Source organism: Leptinotarsa decemlineata, unplaced genomic scaffold, assembly GCF_025532065.1.
Source record: "Leptinotarsa decemlineata unplaced genomic scaffold, Ldec_3_MD MMD2_tig00000090_RagTag_RagTag, whole genome shotgun sequence".
Classification (NCBI taxonomy): Eukaryota; Metazoa; Arthropoda; class Insecta; order Coleoptera; family Chrysomelidae; genus Leptinotarsa; species Leptinotarsa decemlineata.
The window spans coordinates 6,421,467-6,444,594 of NW_027412541.1; the positions used below are offsets into that span (position 1 = coordinate 6,421,467).

General features: G+C 32.7%; 3 protein-coding genes and 1 long non-coding RNA gene across 4 annotated transcripts in view; 1 reads left to right on the plus strand and 3 right to left on the minus strand.

Annotated features, from left to right (window-relative positions):
- LOC111514723 (peroxisomal acyl-coenzyme A oxidase 3) overlaps nt 1-11,263 on the minus strand; it is a 39,401-nt gene extending 28,138 nt beyond the window's left edge. Inside the window, exon 1 of the mRNA XM_074172410.1 lies at nt 10,956-11,263. Within this exon, the coding sequence (XP_074028511.1) occupies nt 10,956-11,075 (120 nt within the window). The 5' untranslated portion in view covers nt 11,076-11,263. The remainder of the gene's footprint in view (nt 1-10,955) is intronic.
- Nucleotides 11,264-12,810: 1,547 nt separating this feature from the next.
- Nucleotides 12,811-14,141, minus strand: TORIP (Torsin interacting protein). The gene is made up of 2 exons (XM_074172411.1): nt 13,896-14,141; nt 12,811-13,842 (listed from the first exon to the last, which is right to left on the minus strand). The coding sequence occupies exons 1-2, from the start codon at nt 13,896-13,898 to the stop codon at nt 12,964-12,966; spliced, it is 882 nt and encodes a 293-aa protein (XP_074028512.1). The 5' UTR covers nt 13,899-14,141; the 3' UTR covers nt 12,811-12,963.
- A 4,687-nt stretch (nt 14,142-18,828) lies between these two features.
- LOC111515545 (hexosaminidase D) lies at nt 18,829-22,667 on the plus strand. Its single transcript, XM_023171762.2, has 3 exons — nt 18,829-20,108; nt 20,185-20,388; nt 20,512-22,667. Exons 1-3 carry the CDS (start codon nt 19,148-19,150, stop codon nt 20,988-20,990), a joined length of 1,644 nt encoding a protein of 547 aa, XP_023027530.1. The 5' UTR covers nt 18,829-19,147; the 3' UTR covers nt 20,991-22,667.
- LOC141481214 (uncharacterized) lies at nt 19,992-20,623 on the minus strand. The gene is made up of 2 exons (XR_012464815.1): nt 20,494-20,623; nt 19,992-20,419 (listed from the first exon to the last, which is right to left on the minus strand). It is a non-coding gene; the product is annotated as an uncharacterized lncRNA (long non-coding RNA).
- Nucleotides 22,668-23,128: the final 461 nt, after the last annotated feature.

The following is a 23,128-nucleotide window of genomic DNA, read 5'->3' on the forward strand; positions in this document are numbered from 1 at the left end:
ACTATAAGTTCTGGAACAGACAGCAGTCGTGTAATGTAAACTTTAGAATCCATGATTCCCCACAAAAAATTCTAAGGACGCCATAACAGTTTCTAGCATGTCTTCACACACGCGCGCACTCCCACACACGCGCACACATGTTGGGGCGTTATACAGTGCATTCCATTTGAAACGAGCCACTCTGAATAACTTTTGGAACAATGAATTCCAGGAAAAATAAAAAAACACCTCAACAATAGTATACAGGGGGACACATTTTGACATATTCATATTCGATCGCACCCTTAGAGAGATCAATTGTTTTGCATTATCAGATGTTCCATGATGAACATATTTCAACAAAGTAGAATACCTACATTATGGTCTGAAGCTCATAGTTTGGAAGCTACAAATTATTTGAGTTGAAAACGAGCCATCCTGAATGAACTTCTGTACAATATATTACCTTAGTTTCATAGATGCTCTAATTTTGCCTTGTTAAGTTTGAATTAGAGATTCTCTTCATTTTGTATTTGTCTCATTTAACAATAACGATTACCTACCAGCTGAAGTTACAATTGGTGTTTCTGTTTTTTTGTGAATTCTTGAGAAGCAATGGTTTATAAGCTTCGAGAACGAATTGAAATAGCGAGTTTGTACTACCAGAATGAAAATAGTGCTAGAGCTGCTACCCTTATGTTCAATGATAATCATCCAGGAAGAAATGTACGGCACGAATACGTTTCGGAATTATTGAACAAATTTATGGAAACTGGATCTGTTAACAATAAAAAGCATAACCGTTCAGGAGTCAACGATGAAGCTATTTGTACTGCAGTTTTAGGACACGTTGGACTAATGGAAAATTCGCCATCTCTTACCGAGTTATCTTGAGAATCAGTCATACAAATGATTTCAGGATCCTTCATAACTACAAATCTTATCCATATTAGACTTTCTTGTATGAAATTTGTTTTTCGGATGAATGTACGTTTAGTTTGAATGGAGAGGTGAATCGGCAAAATTGTCGATATTGGAGTGATACGAATCCTCATTTATACCGTCAAGTTCATACACAACGACCTCGAAAATTGAATGTTTGGGTAGGGAATTTGATGTAATAATACCGTACATCAATAGGGCAATTTCATTATGCATTATGCAGGGCATTATGCAGCTCCAATGCGACAATTTTTGGGTGAACATTTTCCTGGTCGCTGGATTGGTTGAAGAGGTCCTATAGAGTGGCCACCAAGATCTCAGGATCTCACTCCTCCTGATTTTTTTCTATGGGGTCATTTGAAGTCTAAAGTGTATTAGATAGAATCAACAACATTAGAAGAATTGAGAGAGAATATCATTCAGAAAAATAACTCCCGAGATTCTCAACCATGTGAGGACGGCAATGGAAGCTCGTTTGTAGCATCGTATGGAAGTTGATGGAAAGATTTTGAACTTTTACTATAGAATTTTTTTTCTTCTCATTGTCCAGTCATCAGATTTTCATTCAAGAATTAATAAAAATTCTCGTACGGATTGTTTGCTTCCATATTTGTCTTTAGAACGAATATTTCAAAATGTGGCCTCCTGTATAATTGTTGACCTGTTTTTTATTTTTCCTGCAAATCATTGTCTTAAAAGTTATTCAAGGTGCCTCGTTTTCAACTCAAATAATTTGTAGCTACCGAACCATAAGCTTCAGACTATATGTTTTAACCTTTGATGAAATCTGCTCATCATGGAGCATCCGATAATGCGAAACAATATAGAGTGATCCATTTAAAAAAATTGCTGACATGCTCTGGGAGTGCGATAGGGAAAGTAACATCAAATGTGAATGTCAAAATGTGTCCCCCTGTTTCCTGAAAATCATTGCATCAAAAGTTATTCATATACAGGCTGATTCACGGTGGATGGCACATTAGACGTTTCTGGTGAACCAGACAACGGATCACTTTGAAAATTTAATGGAGGGCATATTCGGACATTCTCTAGCCAACTAAAATATTTTCGACAATGCGGTGTTGCCGCTTCTATTAGAAATCAGTAGCAACTTTGATTTTTCAAATGGAACACTCTGTATATAATATTATTTTTGGAATCTCCAACAATTGCCCGACAACTTTTCTTGATATTTCCCTATACCTATCTGTTGCCGTTTTCGAAATAAAAATTAATTTCAATTTTTTTCTTCGAAAATCATGACTTCTAAAAATGCCGATATCTTTTAGTTAAGAAGTACTATGATATCAAAATTTGGTTTGGAGTTAGGTGATACTTGGACACTTCCCACACGTCAGCCTAATCTCCGTTACTTCAATACAGGGTGGTAAAAAAATACAGTTTTTTCGTTTGCTTGAAAAAGTTGCTGAAATTTGATTATTTTAAATGGAACACCCTGTATATTATTGAAAATTCGGAAAGCTACTGAAATTTGCTTTCTTTCTATGTATATCATACCTATACCTAACTAGTCAAGTTTCGGACTTATGAACATTTATTTGTGAAAATGTCCCTTCAGAATGGTATTTCCATTCGGTATTTGGTAAGCAGGCCATGATTACTATTTGACAGTAGCGTTGTGACATTCTCCTAATAATATCGACATTTTCGTCACTTCAGAAGTTGCAAATACCTTCAAAACGATGGAACAAAACTATTCAAACGAAGTTCTTATGAATTTGTTTATTATTTTTGGACAGTGTGACAAAATTATCAGCAGAACATGTAGAAAGTTCAATGAAATGTATCCGAATCTACCGCCAATGCATCTCAGAAATTTATACGAATTCAGAACAATTTCAATGCATTTGGATCAACTTTAAAAGCACCAAGAAACTTGCCTCGACCCGTAACTTTCGAAGACAACCAGATTAATGTCTTAGCATATTTTCACGCATTTCCCGAGTCATCAATAAGAAGTGCTGAAGAAGATTTGGGTATAAAATATTCATCGGTTCAAAGAATCTTGCGAAGACATAAAATGCATGATTATAAATTCACCAAAATTCAAGCAATGAAGCCTCAAGATCCTCAACAGAGAGTAGAATTTTGTGAAATGTTGTTGACACGCATTCAAGAAGATCAATTTTTTTTAAATAAAATTATTTGGACTGATGAATCGAAATTTTCGAGAGAAGGGATTTTCAATAGAAAAAATCGTCATTATTGGTCCAGTGAAAATCCTCACGTCACAAAAGAAGCCGGATTTCAAGAAAAATTTAGTTTTAATGTCTTCTGCATGTTGATGGACAACAAATTGAGGTACGTGATATACGAGGAGTCATTAACATCCAGAAGCTACCTGAATATTTTGGAGAATACTGTAGACAGTTTCGTGGATAATCTGCCACTCGAAGATAATCGAAACTGTTGGTACCAACTAGACGGAGCTCCTGCACATTGCATAAGAGAAGTGAGCGCAGAACTGGATAGACTATTGGACGATCGGTGGATGAGGCGCTTGGGACCATGGAATTGGCCAGCGAGATCACCCGATCTTAATCCATTAGATTTTTATTTGTGGGGAATGTTTAAAGAAAAAGTTTACAAAATACCCGTGCGTTCGAGAGATGAATTGTGAGAAAGGATTGCCCAAACATTTGAAGATTTGGATCCCAATGAAATCAGATCTGCCACCACGAAAGCAGTCAACACCCGCATTTTAAAGTGCTTGGAAGTGAACGGCCAGCGATTCGAACATATTTTGAAATATTCCACATGATTGTTTTACTTTTTTATACTTATTCATATCAATATTTCCAATTTCAAATTTCTTGGTGCTTTTTTAAAGTTTATCCAAACATATTGAAATTGTTCTGAATTCGTATAAATTTCTTGAGGTTCATTGGCGGTAGATTCGGATACATTTCATTGAACTTTCTACATGTTCTGCTGATAATTTTGTCACACTGTCCAAAAATAATAAACAAATTCATAAGAACTTCGTTTGAATAGTTTTTTCCATCGTTTTGAAGGTATTTGCAACTTCTGAAGTGACGAAAATGTCGATATTATTAGGAGAATGTCACAACGCTACTGTCAAATAGTAATCATGGCCTGCTTACCAAATACCGAATGGAAATACCATTCTGAAGGGATATTTTCACAAATAAATGTTCATAAGTCCGAAACTTGACTAGTTAGGTATAGGTATGATATACATAGAAAGAAAGCAAATTTCAGCAGCTCCGAATTTTCAATAATATACAGGGTATTCCATTTAAAATAATCAAATTTCAGCAACTTTTTCAAGCAAACGAAAAAACTGTATTTTTTTACCACCCTGTATTGAAGTAACGGAGATTAGGCTGACGTGTGGGAAGTGTCCAAGTATCACCTAACTCCAAACCAAATTTCGATATCATAGTACTTCTTAACTAAAAGATATCGGCATTTTTAGAACTCATGATTTTCGAAGAAAAAAATTGAAATTAATTTTTATTTCGAAAACGGTAACAGATAGGTATAGGAAAATATCAAGAAAAGTTGTCGAGCAATTGTTGGAGATTCCAAAAATAATATTATATACAGAGTGTTCCATTTGAAAAATCAAAGTTGCTACTACTGCTTTCTAATAGAAGCGGCAACACCGCATTGTCGAAAAAATTTTAGTTAGCTAGAGAATGTCCGAATATGCCCTCCATTAAATTTTCAAAGTGATCCGTTGTCTGGTTCACCAGAAACGTCTAATGTGCCAATATATATATATATATATATATATATATATATATATATATATATATATATATATATATACATATATATATATATATATATACAGTGCATTCCATTCAAAACGAGCCACCTTGAATAACTTTTGATGCAATGATTTTCAGGAAACAGGAAACAGGAAACATATTTTATGTAGTACTTTTTTCGAAAGATTGTGGTAACACTAATAGGAGCAGTATCACTATTGAAAAAAACGTAAATTCAACAATTTACGTTTCATTTATAAATCCACCGTATCCATAACACGCATCATCCCAAGTTGATACGATATCTTGACCAATTACATCAAGCACAAAATAATATATCTGTCCAAAGGTTTCGGTAAAACATAAAAATAGATAAGAGAGTACACATTTAATTTTCAAAACCTGGTAAACAATTTGCGACATATCTATTTGAAAGCGACTATATTGTAGGGTTATACAAGTTTAGAGAGGTGCCTAGATAATTTTCTAATCAGCACTTTGGAGAGTGATTGAGCTTTGTTCGAATTTTTTTTTCAAATTATGAAATCCTTTCGACTAGGAATTGACATTTCGAATCATTCATCAAATATATGGAATAACATTTCATAAAACCGAGCCGTTTTCTCTGACACATTTGTTTCAAAAACGTTTGGGTATATACTGTGCCATTAATAGATCAACATAACAGTTAGACTACCCTGTGAGATTTCGAAACTCCTACTATTGTACTTTAATTTGGGAGAATTGTGCCAAAGAGATTTGCTAGAGGCTATTTTGATATAAAATAATTCAGAATACTGAAAAGATATATGCTCAGGTGCATAAAAAACAGCAACTTTGCAATGTTAGCAAAAATTTTTTACTTGAATTATATTTATTTTCAGCCGGATTTAGATATTTTTTTTAAATGCTGTCGAAATATTACTGGAGTTTTTTCCCAACACCAAACCGTTATTTAAACACCTTGACACGTATTTCGATGACCAAGTGCTCATCTTCAAGAGGAAGATTAAAGTAAATATACTTACAATGTTATCCTTATTTAAACCATAGATACCTCTTCTAGGTACCTTCGTCTTGAGTGTCTTAAATTAATTTCACAATATTGAAGTGAATTTCACAATCGTTGCCAGATTCCAGCCGTACATCTAAATAATATTCAAATAGATAACGTACCAGCTTCTAAATTCCTTGGCTTGTTCATTGACAATAGTTTAAAATTCAACAATCATGTAGATACTTTGAAATCGAAGCTCTCCTCTGGATGTTATGCCATACGAGTAACTGCATTTGAGCTCGGATCTGCAGAAGCTAGAATGGTTTATCATTCCCTTTTTGAACCACACCTCCGTTATGGTATTTGCTTTTGGGGTGTGTGTTCTACCACATGCCTTCAATCAGTATTACTAATACAAAAACGTGCAATACGATGCATATGCAAAGCCAAGCCTAGGGACTCTTGTCGACCTCTTTTTGCCTCTAACAAAATCCTAACTGTGGTCTCCCTATTTATATACGAGACAATCTGCCTTGCCTTCAAAAATAGGGTATTGTTTAACAACTTGGACGCGCCAATGTATCAAACCAGGCAAAGATTCAGCTTTAAATTACCGCTGCCTTCTTCGTCGCTAGTCAAAGATTCCATTATTTACAACGGTCTTAAAATGTTCAATCACCTTCCTCAAGCTATAAGAACCATAAATGACCTTAGAGCTCTTAAGAAAGAGTTGAAAGACTTGCTCTCTGGGAGACCTTATTATAGCTTAGCAGAATTCTATGATGATAATTTTAATTGAGAAGACTAACTGTAATATCTACGGTATTTTATTGATTTCATTTCATTCAATTTAGTTTAAATTGATTAATTTACATTTTGTTGACCATGTTCTTATATCCCGAACGTTTGTTATTATTTACATGTCTCTTTTCAGTTCATGTTATAACCTACTTTTAGTGATTTTACTTTTGTGATTTCATGTATATGTTATTTATATTTCGCACAAGGCTTTGTCAATAAGAATTTATTCTTCAGACAATAAAGTATATTAAAAAAAAAATAAAAAATGTGTCCTGATGTAATAGTCAGGTAAATCTAATAATCAAAATATCATTTTAACAAGCTACATAGTATACCAAATAAGACAAATTTATCTCGATTACTAATACTGTTTTCTTCATTACCTATATAAGAGATATGACACCTAATCTTTGTGGAATTTTTGAAACTATGAATGTTAGGAAGAAAAATATGAAAATAATACAATATATCAGACCACACAAACTAATCTGTAATCCATTTGTCAGTTGCAATAAAAGTGGTGACTGATTTTTTAAATGCAAATGGAGAAAGATTTCTCATTTCTATAGGTATACAATTATAAACCTTGGCCATATCGTAGGAAAAAAATGACTTGAAAAGAGAAGTTTTGAAACGAGGAATTGTAAATTGATTTTTAAGACGGATATTCACATCGTGGATTTTTTATTTTTAAAATCGAAGGTTATCCAAAGTTGGTCTGTTTCCACGTAGTTATAATTTATACACTTTGATTCCAGAGTATTTTTAATATACAATGCCAAACCACCTCCTCTCTTTCCAAGTCTGTCACTAAGATATAACTTATACATATTTATTATATACTAAATTTTTTAAACCAGCAAAGTTGGGCAAAATTGATCTGGCATTAACATGACAAAATTTTATTGACATTCTGTATTATATTTAGTTAACCATAATATATAAAAAAAAGAAAAGTAAAAAGTTACAGGTAGATCAAACTTATTAACTAGAAAATGTATGTACTTCAAAGTGAAGGATGACAACAATAAATAAATAAATAAATAAATCTTCCTCCGTTTTAGATTTCCTTCATCTTTCCCGTTTAAAGTTGCGTCACTAGGTACGGAAGAATTGCTAGTTTCTTATTTTTCTTCCCCTACCTTCTGCACAACCAGACTCTCTTATTTCGAGCTCTTGGGCAGTGTAAGATACACCTCCGATGATAAGTTCATGATTTCTGATGATGGCTTCAAGATTCTGTTCCCTTGCTCTTTTCAGATAAAATTTCAAGACAGGCTGCTGTTCTCTATCTTCAGGACATAAATCATTTGCGATTGCGATTTGGGATCCTTTCAACTTATGAATGTTTGGGAAAATCAAAGATTTCTTACAGAAAGAAAGGAACTCTATTATAATAGGGGACTTTTCTGATTTCCCAGCAACAAAAATATTGTTAATATTTAATATCAGCCTCAGAAAGGTTCAAGTCAAGTGTCTTGTTCAACTGCGACAATGTACTTTCTATTAAGGAATCCTTTTCTATATCAAGACTAAAAACTGCAATATTATTTTTTATTAATTTCCTCTGCATCCAAAGGTTTTGTCGTTTCAACTTTTCAATATCAGCAGCAGTAGCCTCAACTTTTAAGTTAATATCTGAGATACTTTTTGATATTTGACTTTCAAAATATTTAGTTTGATTTTCTGATTGATTCTGCCGTTACTTGATGAAGATGCATAGTAATTTCAAAAACTACACCTCACAATTTGATCTCCACAAACTTTATTTGAAAAATATATCACAACATGTTTCGCTAGCACAGTAGCTTTGTCATGTCACTTGACAAAGTGACCAACCGAGGACCGCCTACCCGGTACTGACGATGCCCAATAGGCTGAAACAGCTGTCTACCGGTGGCTCTTAAATTGAAATCTATATGGGAATTATCAAAGAGGATTCATATATATATATATATATATATATATATATATATATATATATATATATATATAAATAGATAAGTACTGTCTACCACCGGTAGACTGCTGTTTCAGCCTATTGGGAATCGTCAGTACCGGGCAGGCGGTCCTCGATTGAAGACAAAATGTGAAAAATCAGAAAAGTACTTGATAAAAATAGCTGCGTAAACGCAAGCGAAACATAAGTGGAACCACCTATTGGTGCGATACCCAAGTCAACTTGACAAGTTTTTTATGTCAGTGTTGTTGGTGGTTTGACCAATCAACCGACAACTGCGGTAGCAGAAATATGGGAAGATTTGTCACAAGTAACTTCCTTTATATGAAAAGCAGAAATTAATTTCATTTAATCAGGACGACCACGGATAGACCGGTTTCGGAGTACTAGCTGCTCGTCAGTACTAGGAGGGTGATTTTAGCTTTCTGCTTGGCATTAGCTGGGTTAGTTGTTTATTTTACAAGTACCTACCTACAAAGATGTAGGTTCACATGAGAGGAAAGAGTTGGGTGTTTTCATCTAAATTTGAGCCTATATATATATATATATATATATATATATATATATATATATATATATACTTGGAAAGCTATGACTTGACCAAGGTTAAGTTAAGGCTGGTCTACAGGACCAGTCCTCAATACCATATGTTTCCATTTTATTTAGAAGCAACTGGTGGTTAACAACATCAAAGGCCTTTCGTAAATGGAAAAATATTGTTAGGTTTTGAATTTCTTGTCAAAATAATTGAAGACTTGTTCATAAACAGCCAATGGCTAAACAGAACTGCCTATTTGTAAGAAGCTGAAAGTTTGTCATGTTTTTTTTAAGGACAAAACACAAGCACTACAGGAAATTCCTTAAGGCGCTCTAAGAGCAGTACCTGTGCGAAAGTAGCGATCCACATTGGATTTGAATCGCTGGAGATTAAATCCATTTGCAAAAACGTTTTCTGGCAGTTTATTCCATTAAAAACGCAGTTCTCCAAATGGAAGAGTTCTTAATCAGTGAAGTTCCAGGTATACTGATTTGAACCTCAAAACAATGAGCAGCCACAGTCCGTCGCGTATTACTGATATGTACCGCTCTAGGTGGAATCAAATGTGTCAAGTCACTCGAACACTTCACGTGAAAGTATTTATAGAAGAGAGACAAATCCCTAACCTTTCTTCAATGTTCCAGACTATCGAGGGTGCAAGTAATGTTCGCGTCTCCAATCAGGCGGATGGCTCTTTTCTGGATGGAATCCAGCAGCTTCAGGGTATGCTTAAGGACGGTGCTCCAAACATGAGAACAATACTCCAAAGAAGATCTGATCTGAGCTTTATAAAGCACCAAAAGTTACTGAGATGTGTACAGTTTTCTGGTTCGGAACAGTGTTCTAAGCTTTTGGGAAGCAGCCTTTGCAATTCCAGCGACATGATTGTGCCAAGACATATTGGTGTCCATTTTAACCTCCAACAAACTTACCGAAGCAGAAAGTGGAATTGTCTGTCCTAACATTATTATATCCAGTTAGGAAGTATTTATTTTGTTGGAAAAAACTGATGCCTGGGTTTTTGTAGCCATTAAATTGAACCTGGTTACTTTCAACCCAATTCGAAATCAATTCTAGATCCTCATTGAGATATGCAACCTCCTGCTGCCGGTGAAGATGAGCATCCGCAACCGATGTCTAGAAATCTTATTTAAAATATCTTTTCAAATATTTTATGAAATACTGGAAGTAAAGCGATTGGCCTGTAATTGGCCATATCTGATCAACAGGCTTTTTTATGAATTGGTATCACTAGTTCAGACTCAACTTGGTGAGAGAATATTCTCAAAATGAAGAAAATTTGAACAAGCAATGTTGATCTTTTATAATACTAGACGACACTTCATCTATTCCACTGGGGGTGGATGCTATATACCTCTTAGAAATCCACAGGGGTTGGAAATTTCGAATTGGAGTTCGTATTTATGATACTTATTTCATAGTTTTCAAAAACTTAAAAAGATCAATAAAGAGAACATTGAAAGTAGTGGCAATTTCCAGAGTATCTGTCAATTCGTCACTACTTTCAATAGTTATATAAGACAAAACTTCTTTTGAGTTACCAAAATTTATGCCCGACCTTATGACTCCACAAGTGGCACTAGATTTGTTAGAGAAAGATATGATTTTCAGAGATATGAATTCTTTCTCTTGCACTTATTGATTTCTTGTGATTTTTTCATTTCTTTTTTTAATATTCAATTCAGATATTGATATTAGGAAACACTGTCGACAACAGATTTACATTTCTAATTAGTGCACCTTTGTTCAGAGATGGTGTAATACAATGATTACCTTAATTTTTAGTTGTAACAAATGAAAAACATGAATTCTCATGACTTATAACTTAAGACTGGTGTATGAATCCACATTTAAAGGAGTTGACTTCAGAGTAAGTAGGCATGAGAAAATATAGCAGATTTTCAGGAGAAACCCCATAGTAAATATTCGAAATGAATTCAAAATGTTTTCTACAATTACCTGATATTTGATAATTTCCTCAGTTTCCAAAAATATTTTCAGTTTTTTCCAATGGAAAGAAGCTCTCTTTCGATATTCATCTAAGGGACCAGGTTTAAAATCCGATATTAAATTCGACATGATGCCAATCTGATATATATTGAATTACTGATTTAGAAAGATTATTAATCTATACTTATACTTTTGTCATGCAATACATGACCACTTTATCACAAGAACTGAGATAATACACTCATTCAAATCAGTCATTTCAAACTGAACTCTGAACTTTCAACAAATATTTTTATCATTTGAATATTACACATCATCAATGTTCAATAGAAGTTCAGAGATATCGTCACAGAATAGTATATTCTGTGATAACAGAATAGTATATTCTGTGATATAGGATATCGTCACGTATCTCCTCTCTTTTTTTTGGTTAGCTCTATCCTACTCTTCTTCTCCCACTTACAATTTGCCTTTAGCTAGGTCTTATATGTTAAGTAGTTCGAATCACCATTCCAAAATAGATTCTCGCAGATATTCTTCAAAACATGGAATGATGGTCCTAATACCCACTTTAAACTAGCTTCAGGATCTATGCCTCTACACCTCATCACTCCTAGTAAATGATAGTCAGAAGGTTGCTTATGATATATATGGAAGCTATCATTTCAAAATCGCTCCGCAACCACAACCGCTCCAAATATTGTATTATTTTCATTTGTACCCACAAGGAACAAACAATAAAAAAATTATTCCGCAATATCAACTCCAATCATCCTCGTATCCAGTTTACCACGGAAAAATAATAAGGAGGAAAGATATCATTTTTGGACGTGCTGGTGAACAGAAAAACTGAGAGAAGACTAATTTATCCAAAACCTACTCATGTTGAGCGGTATCTCAACAAGAACTTGAACCACTTATTGACTGGGCCACCAGGATTTGTGAACCACATTTTGAAGAACTTTGTCATCCAAATCAAACTCTACAAGTCAGTGAACTGGATAGTTCAATCTAAGAAATAGGCAGATTGGAACCTCAGAGAGAACTCGTGACGATACAGTAGAATGATTGAGGCCCCGGCCCGACCAAACAAAATTAATTTTGGAGTTGTTTCTTGGCTTTGTCTGCAGGTGGCGCAGTGGACATCCTATTGAATCAACTGCAGAGTTTATGACTCTCTGGAATTGATTTTGTATGGTCGGGATACCCAGAAGCCGGTTCACTCCGCCTGAATTGACCTGAACGGTACTGATGATGGGGCAATACCCCGAGACCTATCTAACGGTTGGTCGCACCGACCAAGTGAAATTAATTTCTGCTTTTCATATGCAGGAAGTAACTTGCGAAGAACCTCTCAACTAGATGACATCACACAGGTGTCTGATGGTTTTATTTCAGCTTTTACTCAGCTTATTTCATAAAGTTCGAGTTTTCAATCTCCAACATTTCATCTGTAGGGTTATCGTACATTCATTGAAGTGAGCAAAATTATGAAAGCCACTTTCATATGTTAAACTTCCTTGGTGTATTTTGATTCATAGGGAAGAATCACGATCTTATGACATGTAGGTAATAAATTTCTTTGAGGATTTTCAGCATTCACTTATAAAATATTCTTTACTCATAAGATACCTATGTCAAAACTTGTACCCACCCTTACTTAAGCCTTTAAAAAAATGTAGAGTAGGTATCAACTTTACTAAGTCTATTTATTTTTATATTTTTCCTATTAAATACATGTTTTTTCAAAAACAATAATAATATAATTATAAATCAATGTAATATCCAGAAATTAGATGAAAAACTCGTGGTAGAACCACAGCCATTTGATAAGTTATGAATGTGTATAATGAAATACATGATCTTGATGTTTTCAAAAATTTATTTTAAATATATTATTGAGAGTACATAATATGTACTCTTTTTCAGATGGGTTATCTAGGGTCTGAAACTCATACTTGATAATTTGTGAGGTTAGATATCTCTCGAGGTTTGATTTGAAAAATTTAATTCTAATTTATTTTTCTCGATTAACAGGAAGCACACAATCTGATATTCTTGTGAATAATGGATAAAATTTGTCATCCTTTAAATCTTTCCACATAGTCCTTAACTGATTTTCTATGGCCTTGATATTATTGCTATAAAATTTATCCACTTTCATGGTGAATAAAAAAAGAGCTTTTTCTATGACAGGATTTACTTCATCACAAAGACTATGGAAAGCTTGAGCCGATGCTCCTGGTACTGTCTCCAAATTTTTGACAATCATAACTCCGTTTTCCCTCAACTGTTCTTTATTTTCAGCAATTATTTCACCATAATCCTCAAGGATATCCGTTGTATTCAATTGCCCTTTTTCAATTATGATTGGTTTAGACGAACAAGAAGTTATTTCACAAACTGCCACAGATGAAATGCCTTTCACTATTCTATCCAAACTATGCTTCGTATCATCTTGATACAAGAAAATTACTGACTTCGGACGATTATTTCTTTTCACTTCAGATATGACAACTTCAATGGAAAGCCAAAATCCGTCCATTTGATTTGGAAATTCTTTTTCCAGAGTCTCCATTATATATTTCTCTGCTTCAACTTCTATTTCCTTCACATCATACAACAATACACAAAAAATTGATATGCATCCAATACCTATTGCAATGCAAATCCAATTACAAGGTTGTTCTTTTTTCGAAATATCCTTAATTTTTTTTTTGGATATATCATGGAAATCAGATTCTGAAAGTGAATCGGAATCAACTGAAAAGCTTTCCTCTTCCCCACTTTCCATGTTTTCAATAGGACTCTGAAATGATTCTAGATCTCTGATAGGTGGTCGTCCTTTAACATGTTGTACATGTTTAGGGGTACTGTTATCTAAAGGCGGTTCATCCTGAAAATTCAAAATTAGGACATTTCAACATTTCATATAATCTAACAACTCACCATATTTTCATAACACACAAAACGTGGACGTTATTTCTTCAATTTTTGTGACCACTAATTTTTTGAATTGAATTAAATAAACTGAAACATCACTGAATAGGAAAAAATTGAGAAAATTCAAAACAAAATAAAAAATGAATAAACCCCCTCTCAGAAAAAAATATTGAATCAGGGTCGCCACTTGATATTTTATTTGCAAACACAAACCACCGAGAGAAGTAGTTTGTGTTTGCAAACTTAAATCACAGACTATTCTACTCATACAGAAATAACACTAACTGTCAGAATCCTCTGATCTTTTTGTCTCTCAAATTTGGTGACCTTGAAAAACCAGTTAGGCGTTCATTTATTTACTTCGATGAGTTTTCTATTGCTCTCGTTCGGATATTCCTAAGTCACTTCTAAATTCTTTTGGTGAATTGTTAATTGAAAGTCTATAAAACTTTGGTTCATTTCTAATTGAAATCTATACTTATAAATGCGAAAGTCACTCACTTAACACTCACTCATTCATCCTTGTTTCTCCGTACTGGTAAGACATAGGAAGCTGAAATTTAGTGTATAGACTTATTCATCCCTGTTTCTCCGTACTGATGAGTCATAGGAAGCTGAAAGTTAGTGTATAGGTACTTCTCAAGTCTTAGATGCGCACTAAGAAAGGATTTTCAAATTCAGAGTCTGAAATTTTGTATGTAGGTTCATTTTGTATTATTGATGTGCAATGAGAAAGGGTTTTTGAATATTCCAACTGGGGCACCCGCGGAAGAAAAGGTGTGTTGATAAAATATAGTTAACTTTTGATTACTCTGTTTCTCCGTAACGCTAGCTATATTTTCGGAAGCTGAAATTTTGTATGTAGGTTCGTTTCATACTGTAGATGCGCACTAATAAAGGATTTTGAAATATTTTAACTGGGGGGGGGGGCGTTAGCTACGGGAAAAAAAGTCGTATAAATAAAATAAAATTTTCATCACTGTTTCTCCATGCCCTTAAATTTCTGGTGGGTGAATTTACATTTCCCCTGCGGAGCCGGGGCAGATCTCTAGTAGAAGATAGTTTACACATGATGGTGACCTTTAACCCAGATTTTTTATGAAATGGTTTTTTTGAAAGTTTTTGAAATGTTTCATCCATTATCCCTAATAATTATGTCGTCAACCATTTCAGAAATACTACTTAGCTGCCTTTGTTGAGATAAACTGAGGAAAAAAGCTTTCACGAAAATAATCTTGATAACTTTCAAATAATAATATCCATATAGGGTTGGGAATAACTTTTCTATATTTATAATAAGATGTTAATAAGTGATCAAAAAATGAAGTGAAGATTGGGAAAAGAATTTATTCTCAACAAATAAACAAATATGGATGGAAAAACATATTAGGATGTCTGTCAAAAAATTAGATCTATTACATAATCAGATGATGTGGTAATCTTTAAAGTCCCCTTCTATCTGAAGTTTTCATGAAAAAATTTGAAAAAACTATATAACAGCATTATATGTTGACATATAGCCTGGTTTGCAGCAACACATCGACAATTAAAGTCATCTTTTCAATGAATTAACTTTATACACGGTATATTTATGCTTACATGCTGATTTAAAAAATATTTATATTAGTATGAATTTTAGACAAGGAACTGAAATTTGGAAAAATATAATGTTCTGTCAACAGAATTATAACTGAGAAAGTTCACTAATTTTTATTTGTTTTTCTATTTTTTTTTTCTATAACTTTTACTCTTTTAGTATATTTCATAAAATGAAATGTTTTCATTCCTATGAACAGTTTCATCAGAAAATTCAGAAGAAAATCTAGACAAGAATGATTTTCAACTTTTTTAAAATTTTTGAAATGAAAAATTAAAAATTGCTTTTACTTTGCAATCTTCTTCAAAATTATATAGTCTATAGAAAATTTCAAAAGAATTTACATGAGACTCCTCAAATACTTCTTTCCATATCGTAAGCCTTGAAATATATCAATAACTTGTTGATATCCAGATTGTGAATATGCACAAACATGCTTTTTGCAATAAAGTAATTTCAATTATTAATCATAATTAGGTAACTGACTCCCTAATTATGATTAATATGAGATGTTGAAGTCAACCTGTCTAATTGCTGTTAATAATTTATCCTCATCGTCTACAACAATTTATGCTTATTGGGTGTAAGCAATTTAAACAAAATTTCCTAAACGCTTTTCAACACAGTTCCCATTCTGTTGTCTTACACTTCCAAAAAAAGTTTTACTCTTCTTGTTTTTAAGTATGTAGTTGGAATTTGCAGCAGATAGTTTTGTCCACAATTTTTTTTTTCGTTTATAATAATTTGTATAAGATGTAATAATTTTTCTTCTTTGTTATATTGCAGTTTTTTCATAAAATTCACCATTCAAATAGTCTATTTGAACTTTGATGCCCTCGAAAACATTCTTTTATGGGACTTTCATTATTTGAAGAATTGAGTAAAACAAGGAGTTTATTAAATTTTTCGATTATTTCAATACTTCCAAAAGCTTCTGCAGAAAGAGCACTTGAACCCATATAAGTATCCATAACACATGATAAAATTCTTCAGTGAATATCTAAGATGTTGTCTTTCTATCAAAACGAAAAACAGTATTCATCAGATTCTTTTCGTTGCTTTGATCAAATGATAGGTATCAAAAAGATAAATTACATCTTCACCATCCACTGGAACACAGGATTTTCAGCACTTACTGTCAAAATATCTACAAGACTTATAATAAAATTTGATCCTTAGTGACTTACAAGATGTTATGTAATAAGAATTCTCTTACATTCCTTATACACTCCAAGATTATTTCATATAGCTCTGCTGCTCCATATTGTGTATTAACAAAAAGTGGAATTTTTACCTTTCATTTAGTATATTCTGTAGAAATCCTGTGAATTCCATAACGAATGTTTGGAATACAAACTGAGTAGAGAACAGTGTTTTCTGTATAATTCAGTGTTCATATAAAAGTATTTGTTTCGAAAGAATTTTTCTTCCGTGTAATTCAATGTTTATATGAGAATAGCTGTTTCAGGAAGGCTTTTTTCTTCCAGTTTGTGTCTTAAAGTTACTTCTTTACATGATCTACACATCTATGTATAGAGTTACTTCTTTTGAAATTGATTGCTTCCTTTCTTTCTGTGTAAGATTCCCATATTTTTTTGTATCAAGATGGAGTAGTAGAACGCCAAAAAACTTTTTTTTACAAAAATTTGTCACTCCTAAAAATATAACCCTTTCAATTTAAATAAGATTCCTTCTGGCTGAGATTTAATCAAATACGTGAATGCATATCATTACGATGTCATCGATGACATAAGTAGATCAAACGTATTCGGTGATATAAAAATCGTAATTTATGAATGAATTGTGTATTTTTTCTTATCGTTATCCAGATTGGTACTGAAGAGCCCTAAGGCAAGTACCTTACGGCGAAACATCGATGTCTACCAGTAAGCGTGAACAGTGTTCCATGTAAGTGGAATTTTTACCTTTCATTTAGTACATTGTATAGAAATCCTGTGAATGATATCTGATTTAATTCCATAACGAATGTTTGGAATACAAACTGAGTAGAGAAAAATGTTTTCTGGATAATTCAGTGTTCGTATGGAAGTGTTTGTTTCGAAAGAATTTTTCCTTCATGTAATTCAATGTTTATATGAAAATAGGCTTTTTCTTCCAGTTTGTGTCTCAAAGTTACTTCTTTGCATGATCTACATATCTATGTATGAAGTTACTTTTTTTAAATTGATTATTTCCTTCCTTTCTCTGGAAGATTCCCACATTTTTATGTATCAAGGTGGAGTAGTATAAGGCCAAAAACGATCTTCCCCAAAAAGCTATATAGTATACTATTAGGTAAGTATTGGTCCCCCATCGTTATTCATAATATTATTATGTTTACTTATTTCTACACTCTCATAGGCATCTAGATGCCTGTTATTCTAAATTTGTCTAATCTTAATGAACTAAAGTCTATGGAATGGTTTTGTTGCAAAATATGACAGGCGACTGCTGAGTTTATTGGTCTTCCATATTTTAGGTGTGCTAGGTAGTCCTTATAAGTATTTTATTTTAAGAGATCTTTTTTGTCTGTCCATAATATTTTGCATCGCAGTCCTTACATTTAATACCATAAATTCCGGCAGTGGCGGATTTACAAATTTTTAAAGTATAGGCTATACAGTTTTTGCTGCCCTTGCCTCTAGAATTGTCGTCATTTTTATAACCCAACAACTTCGTTGAAAAAATAATTATTGGGTATATTTTTGTGCTAATCAAAGCAGATTAATGTATGCTACTTACACATCAATATACATTTGGTGAACGTGAATGAATAATTTCAATTACGCTTGCAAACAGTTAAAAATATTCAACTCAGTCAAGTTATAAAACTTCGTTACAATACTTTTTTGCGCGATTTTTTCAGCAAAATCATCGACGATCATCGATGATTTTTTTGGCAAAATCATCGACGATCATCGATAATCATGTTCATTAATTTTGACTCTGCACAAAAGAGCTGAAGCCTTTAATTTTTTTGGCTCAAGGTCAGTCTTAGATAAATTTTTGTCTTTTTTAGACAAGAAAACTCTTTTTGATTTCCATGATGTAGCAAAAAAATCGGACCCCAAAGTTGCCGCCCCAAAAATCTGCCGCCCTAGGCTCAAACCTGGTAAAAATTGTGAAAGAGGCGTGTAAAATGAAGTATTAGGTTATATTGAAAGGGGTTCATTTTCAAAAATATTTCCATTTTGAAAGAAACTGTTGAAGGAAAACCTTCTCCGACCAAACATAAAAACTAAAGTTATATGTTTGTGTTCACAAACAATATCACAAATGTCAACTTGTCATTCCAGATAGAAACGAGCATTCGTTAAATATGTTTCACTCCCTTGACTCATTGATCACGTGGTATCAAATTTGCATTTCCTTGTTCGGCACCAGATTTTTCAACCGAACATATCTACTGTTGGTAATATCACCGTATCTGTTTACTTATGTGCGGTGGTAATATTGAAGAATACATTAGTTTGAATTCTGTGGTTATACCTACAATATAATTAGAGTTAATGTACTGCCACCGTTCCTGGCTTCCTTATTATACAACGTGTTCAAATGCATCGTAAATGTAAACTCCTCTACACATATCTTTTCACTATTAACAAAGCAGAAGACTTCCTACATTGTATATTGAATAAAATTCAATTGAAATGATATCAGCATGGTCAAGAAGCAATATCATAATAGAGTTGGTATTTGTTTTAAGCCTATGCAGGTTTATTGCACACTAATGATTGCAACTTTGGTTGGAATGACTCTTTTGCATTTCTTTTGGAAAAATGCAGATGACATAAAAACAGTACATGAGCAAACAGAACTTTCCCAAAAAACATTGGCGCAAAACCATGCTGATCCCAGAAAGTCTACATTTCAAGGAGAAAAAATTGTTCATTTAGACCTGAAAGGAGCACCGCCAAAGATAACATACTACCATAAACTGTTTCCATTACTAGCAAAATTAGGTGCAAGTGGAATTCTCATTGAGTATGAAGATATGTTTCCATATATGGGTGAACTCGAAAACATTACTGCATTGAATTCTTATACCTTAGAGGATATAGCCATTATAAATAAACTTGCACAAGATAATAATCTGCGTATTATCCCTTTAATTCCAACATTTGGACATTTAGAATTTATTTTGAAATTATCTGAATATAAAGACTATCGAGAAGTAATGGCTTATCCACAAGTAATATGTCCAATTCACAGAGATACTCTGAAATTGATAAAAAATATGGTAATACAGATTGTTAAATCACACCCAAATATAGATTCAATCCATATAGGAGCTGATGAAGTCTACTATTTAGGAATTTGTAGTGGCTGTACAGAATATATGTCAAAGAATAATATCTCTAAAAATGCATTATTTTTAATGCATGTTAAAAATGTTGTTGACATGATAAACACACTCTTTCCTAAACTAAAAATCCTAATGTGGGATGATCAGTTCAGATCACTATCAGAAAAAGAGATGAAAATGATAAATTTTGACATAGAACCAGTTGTTTGGAAATATACAAAAGATGTTTATGATGAGTTGGGTCCCAGCCTATGGGGAAGTTACAAAAAAGTATTTTCTAAAATTTGGACTGCAAGTGCTTTCAAAGGAGCTACAGGTATTTCATTGTTATACTTCATATAATGAGTATATTCTAACTAATTATGTTACTTGAAGTTTTCTCAACATTTCAGCTAGTAATGCATTTGTCTCCAAAGTTACCCATTATCTTCAGAATCACCGCAGTTGGATGTCAGTAATGGAGGAGTTCAAACATCAGCTCAATTTTCAAGGTATCATTATTACAGGATGGCAGCGATATGATCATTTTGCTGTCTTATGTGAACTGCTTCCAGTAGGTATTCCAACATTAGCAATGAGCCTCAGGTTACTTCAAGGTGAGTCCATTCATTTGTTTTGGGGGGTTAACTATTGTATGAAATACAAATATTGTAGGTTTTACAATACCGTGTAACAATATGTTGTTGAAAAAATATGCTCACATTCTCTGTTTTTTATAGGCTATGACGATTCTCCACTTAGTCCCCCAATGGAAGTTGCTAAAATATTGCAGTGTGAACAGCCCTATGGTTTAATTGGACTTTTTTTTGGTAGCCCCAAATGTTCTTTTCCAGGAGGTGATATTCTTGAATATGTACTTCATCTTGAACAGCTTATTCAAGAATATGACATAATAATGGAAGATTCTAGAGTGAAAGGGTGGATGAATGATTACAGTGTTGCTCATGTTTATTCCAGTCCTAGTTATGTTGATTCAGCAACTTCTTCCTTGAGTAGAATGAAAACTGACCTTGAACAAATTGACTCTGGTATAACAATCGCTATGGCAGATGTGTATGATGAATACACAATCAATGAATGGAAGGAAACTTACATAAAGCCATTAAAGAGAAAAATAAAAAAAATTTGGGATATAAGAAAACTTCTTCTTGAAAGGGACACGTGGCCAAGAAGACCTTTAAAACATGATGAGAATTAGAATATTGTTTATTGTAATCCAAATGAAACTAATTTTATTGGTAAAAATTCATATATAATGTATGAAACTTTTTCATGTAAGCATACTTCTATCTATGTTATTTTGTTATGTTGCAACTGTGTTAACGATCATATTTGCCTAAAATCTAGTATTTTGTGCAGAAAATGATTCGAAGATTGTAAAACAAAGCAAGAAAAACTAATATGATATTGCCAGTGGCATGTGTAACAGTAACAACTTTCTGATGATGATGGAAAAAAAATGTTTTTTTGTAAATATAAGAATTTTAAAGTTTAAAACTAGGCTATAAGAGAACTGATTTTTCTATCAGCATCAGTAACTAAAGGTTAGAATATATTACCCGGCTCACAAGGCTCTTGAAAACTTGTAGAGTTGCTCATAGCGGAGCATCCGGTTGGTGCTATATTATTCATTGTTTTTGTTGTAAAAATTGGGACCATTTCAATAAGCTATGTATATAATATAAACGTGAATTAGGTATCTTTGAGATTTTGAAAATTAATACATATCTCAAAATGTATCATTGAAAATGATTAGTGAGTGTTTCAGCGATGTTCAATGCACATTTAGCGATTAATTCACTTATTTGATTGGTTGACTATGAATGTGTCTTAAACATCGCAGCATAAACCTAAAAACATTAGACCTTCAATAGAAATATTCACATTTTTCTTTCACAAATTTTATCTGTTAACAATATTGTCTGAATTATTTTAGATTATTATTATATTAGGAATGTGTGAATAGTATATACCAGTATCCTTCGAATTTTCTAGTTCTTTTATTAATAACTTGGGGTTCAATTTCTGTTTACTGAAAGTTGAACTCTTTCAAAACATCTCATCTAGATCATTTATTTTTTTATTTAAAAATTATTCTGAAAGTAATTGTAACTTTATTTATCCTGATAGTGACTGTAAGACTGTTTCCTCACCAAATTCATTGAAATGTATGTGCCATATTCACGTTATAAAAAGGAGATATAGCTCCCAATTCATTTAAATAGCTAGGTAATGTATAAACATTGATTTCAGTTATTATATTGTATATAGAAAGACAGGTGAAAATATATTTTCAATAGAGATGACAAGATTTGACATTTTTTAACAGCGTACAACAACTATTACTAAAACAAAATTCTTTCAACTACCGAAGCTAATCTGTCAAAATAGAGTTCTGATTTTTCAAAATCTGTGATGGGATTGGTCGATACTTGGTGGAAATCCATAAAATATTCAAGTAACATTTTATTGTGAGATTTTCACTGAATAGTGTGAACACACCTGAGGAACTATTGTATAGCAAATCACGTGTTGCGGTTTTGTAAACTGTTCAGTGAAAATCTCGCAATAAAGTGTTCCTTGAAATTTTTTCATATTTGCTGAAAATATGTGTTAAGATGAAATAAATTAATTTTAATATCTAGAAATTGTTTTTAAATGAATGTTTGTGTTTTTAAATTTTGGAAGGTATACCTATTAGGATGAATGTATATAAGATAAAGAAAATAACTTTTGTCTGATTTCTACTAAGTTTTTCATTTGTTACTTCCAATTTCGGTTTGTTAAACCATTCTCAATAATGATAATTGTAAATGATTTTATTCTTATTCATTTATATGTGGGTAATACAGATAATAAATTTATTTTAATAAAAGTACAGTTGTTTACTTTTCTTTTATTTGTAAATAACGAAACGATCAACGGAAGTTTCGCAATATCTCGATAATTATCACTAAATTGAAATGTGTTCAAATTTCAATTTTGAGTAAACTCTCCACGCTTTTCTTCTGTAATATCCCATCTTGTCAAAAATCTGACTTGCACTCCACAAATCAGGTAGACTGAAGTCAATAATCGATTTATTTATGCTGATTTTAAAGTACCACAGAATGACTGAAGTGTTTTCGATAGATTTATGGACAACAGTCCCACTAATGCAAGATGCTAAATAAAAAAAAATCGACTTTCTTCTCTTGCCTTCATCTCCTGTTATTGGAACATTTTAATATAATCTTGAAAAAGGGAATGAATAGTTGGAATTAAATTTATTGCACAGGATACATTAATTCAAGTCATGAATCCTGCCACATTCGATTGGTTGTAATTGTATGGAAA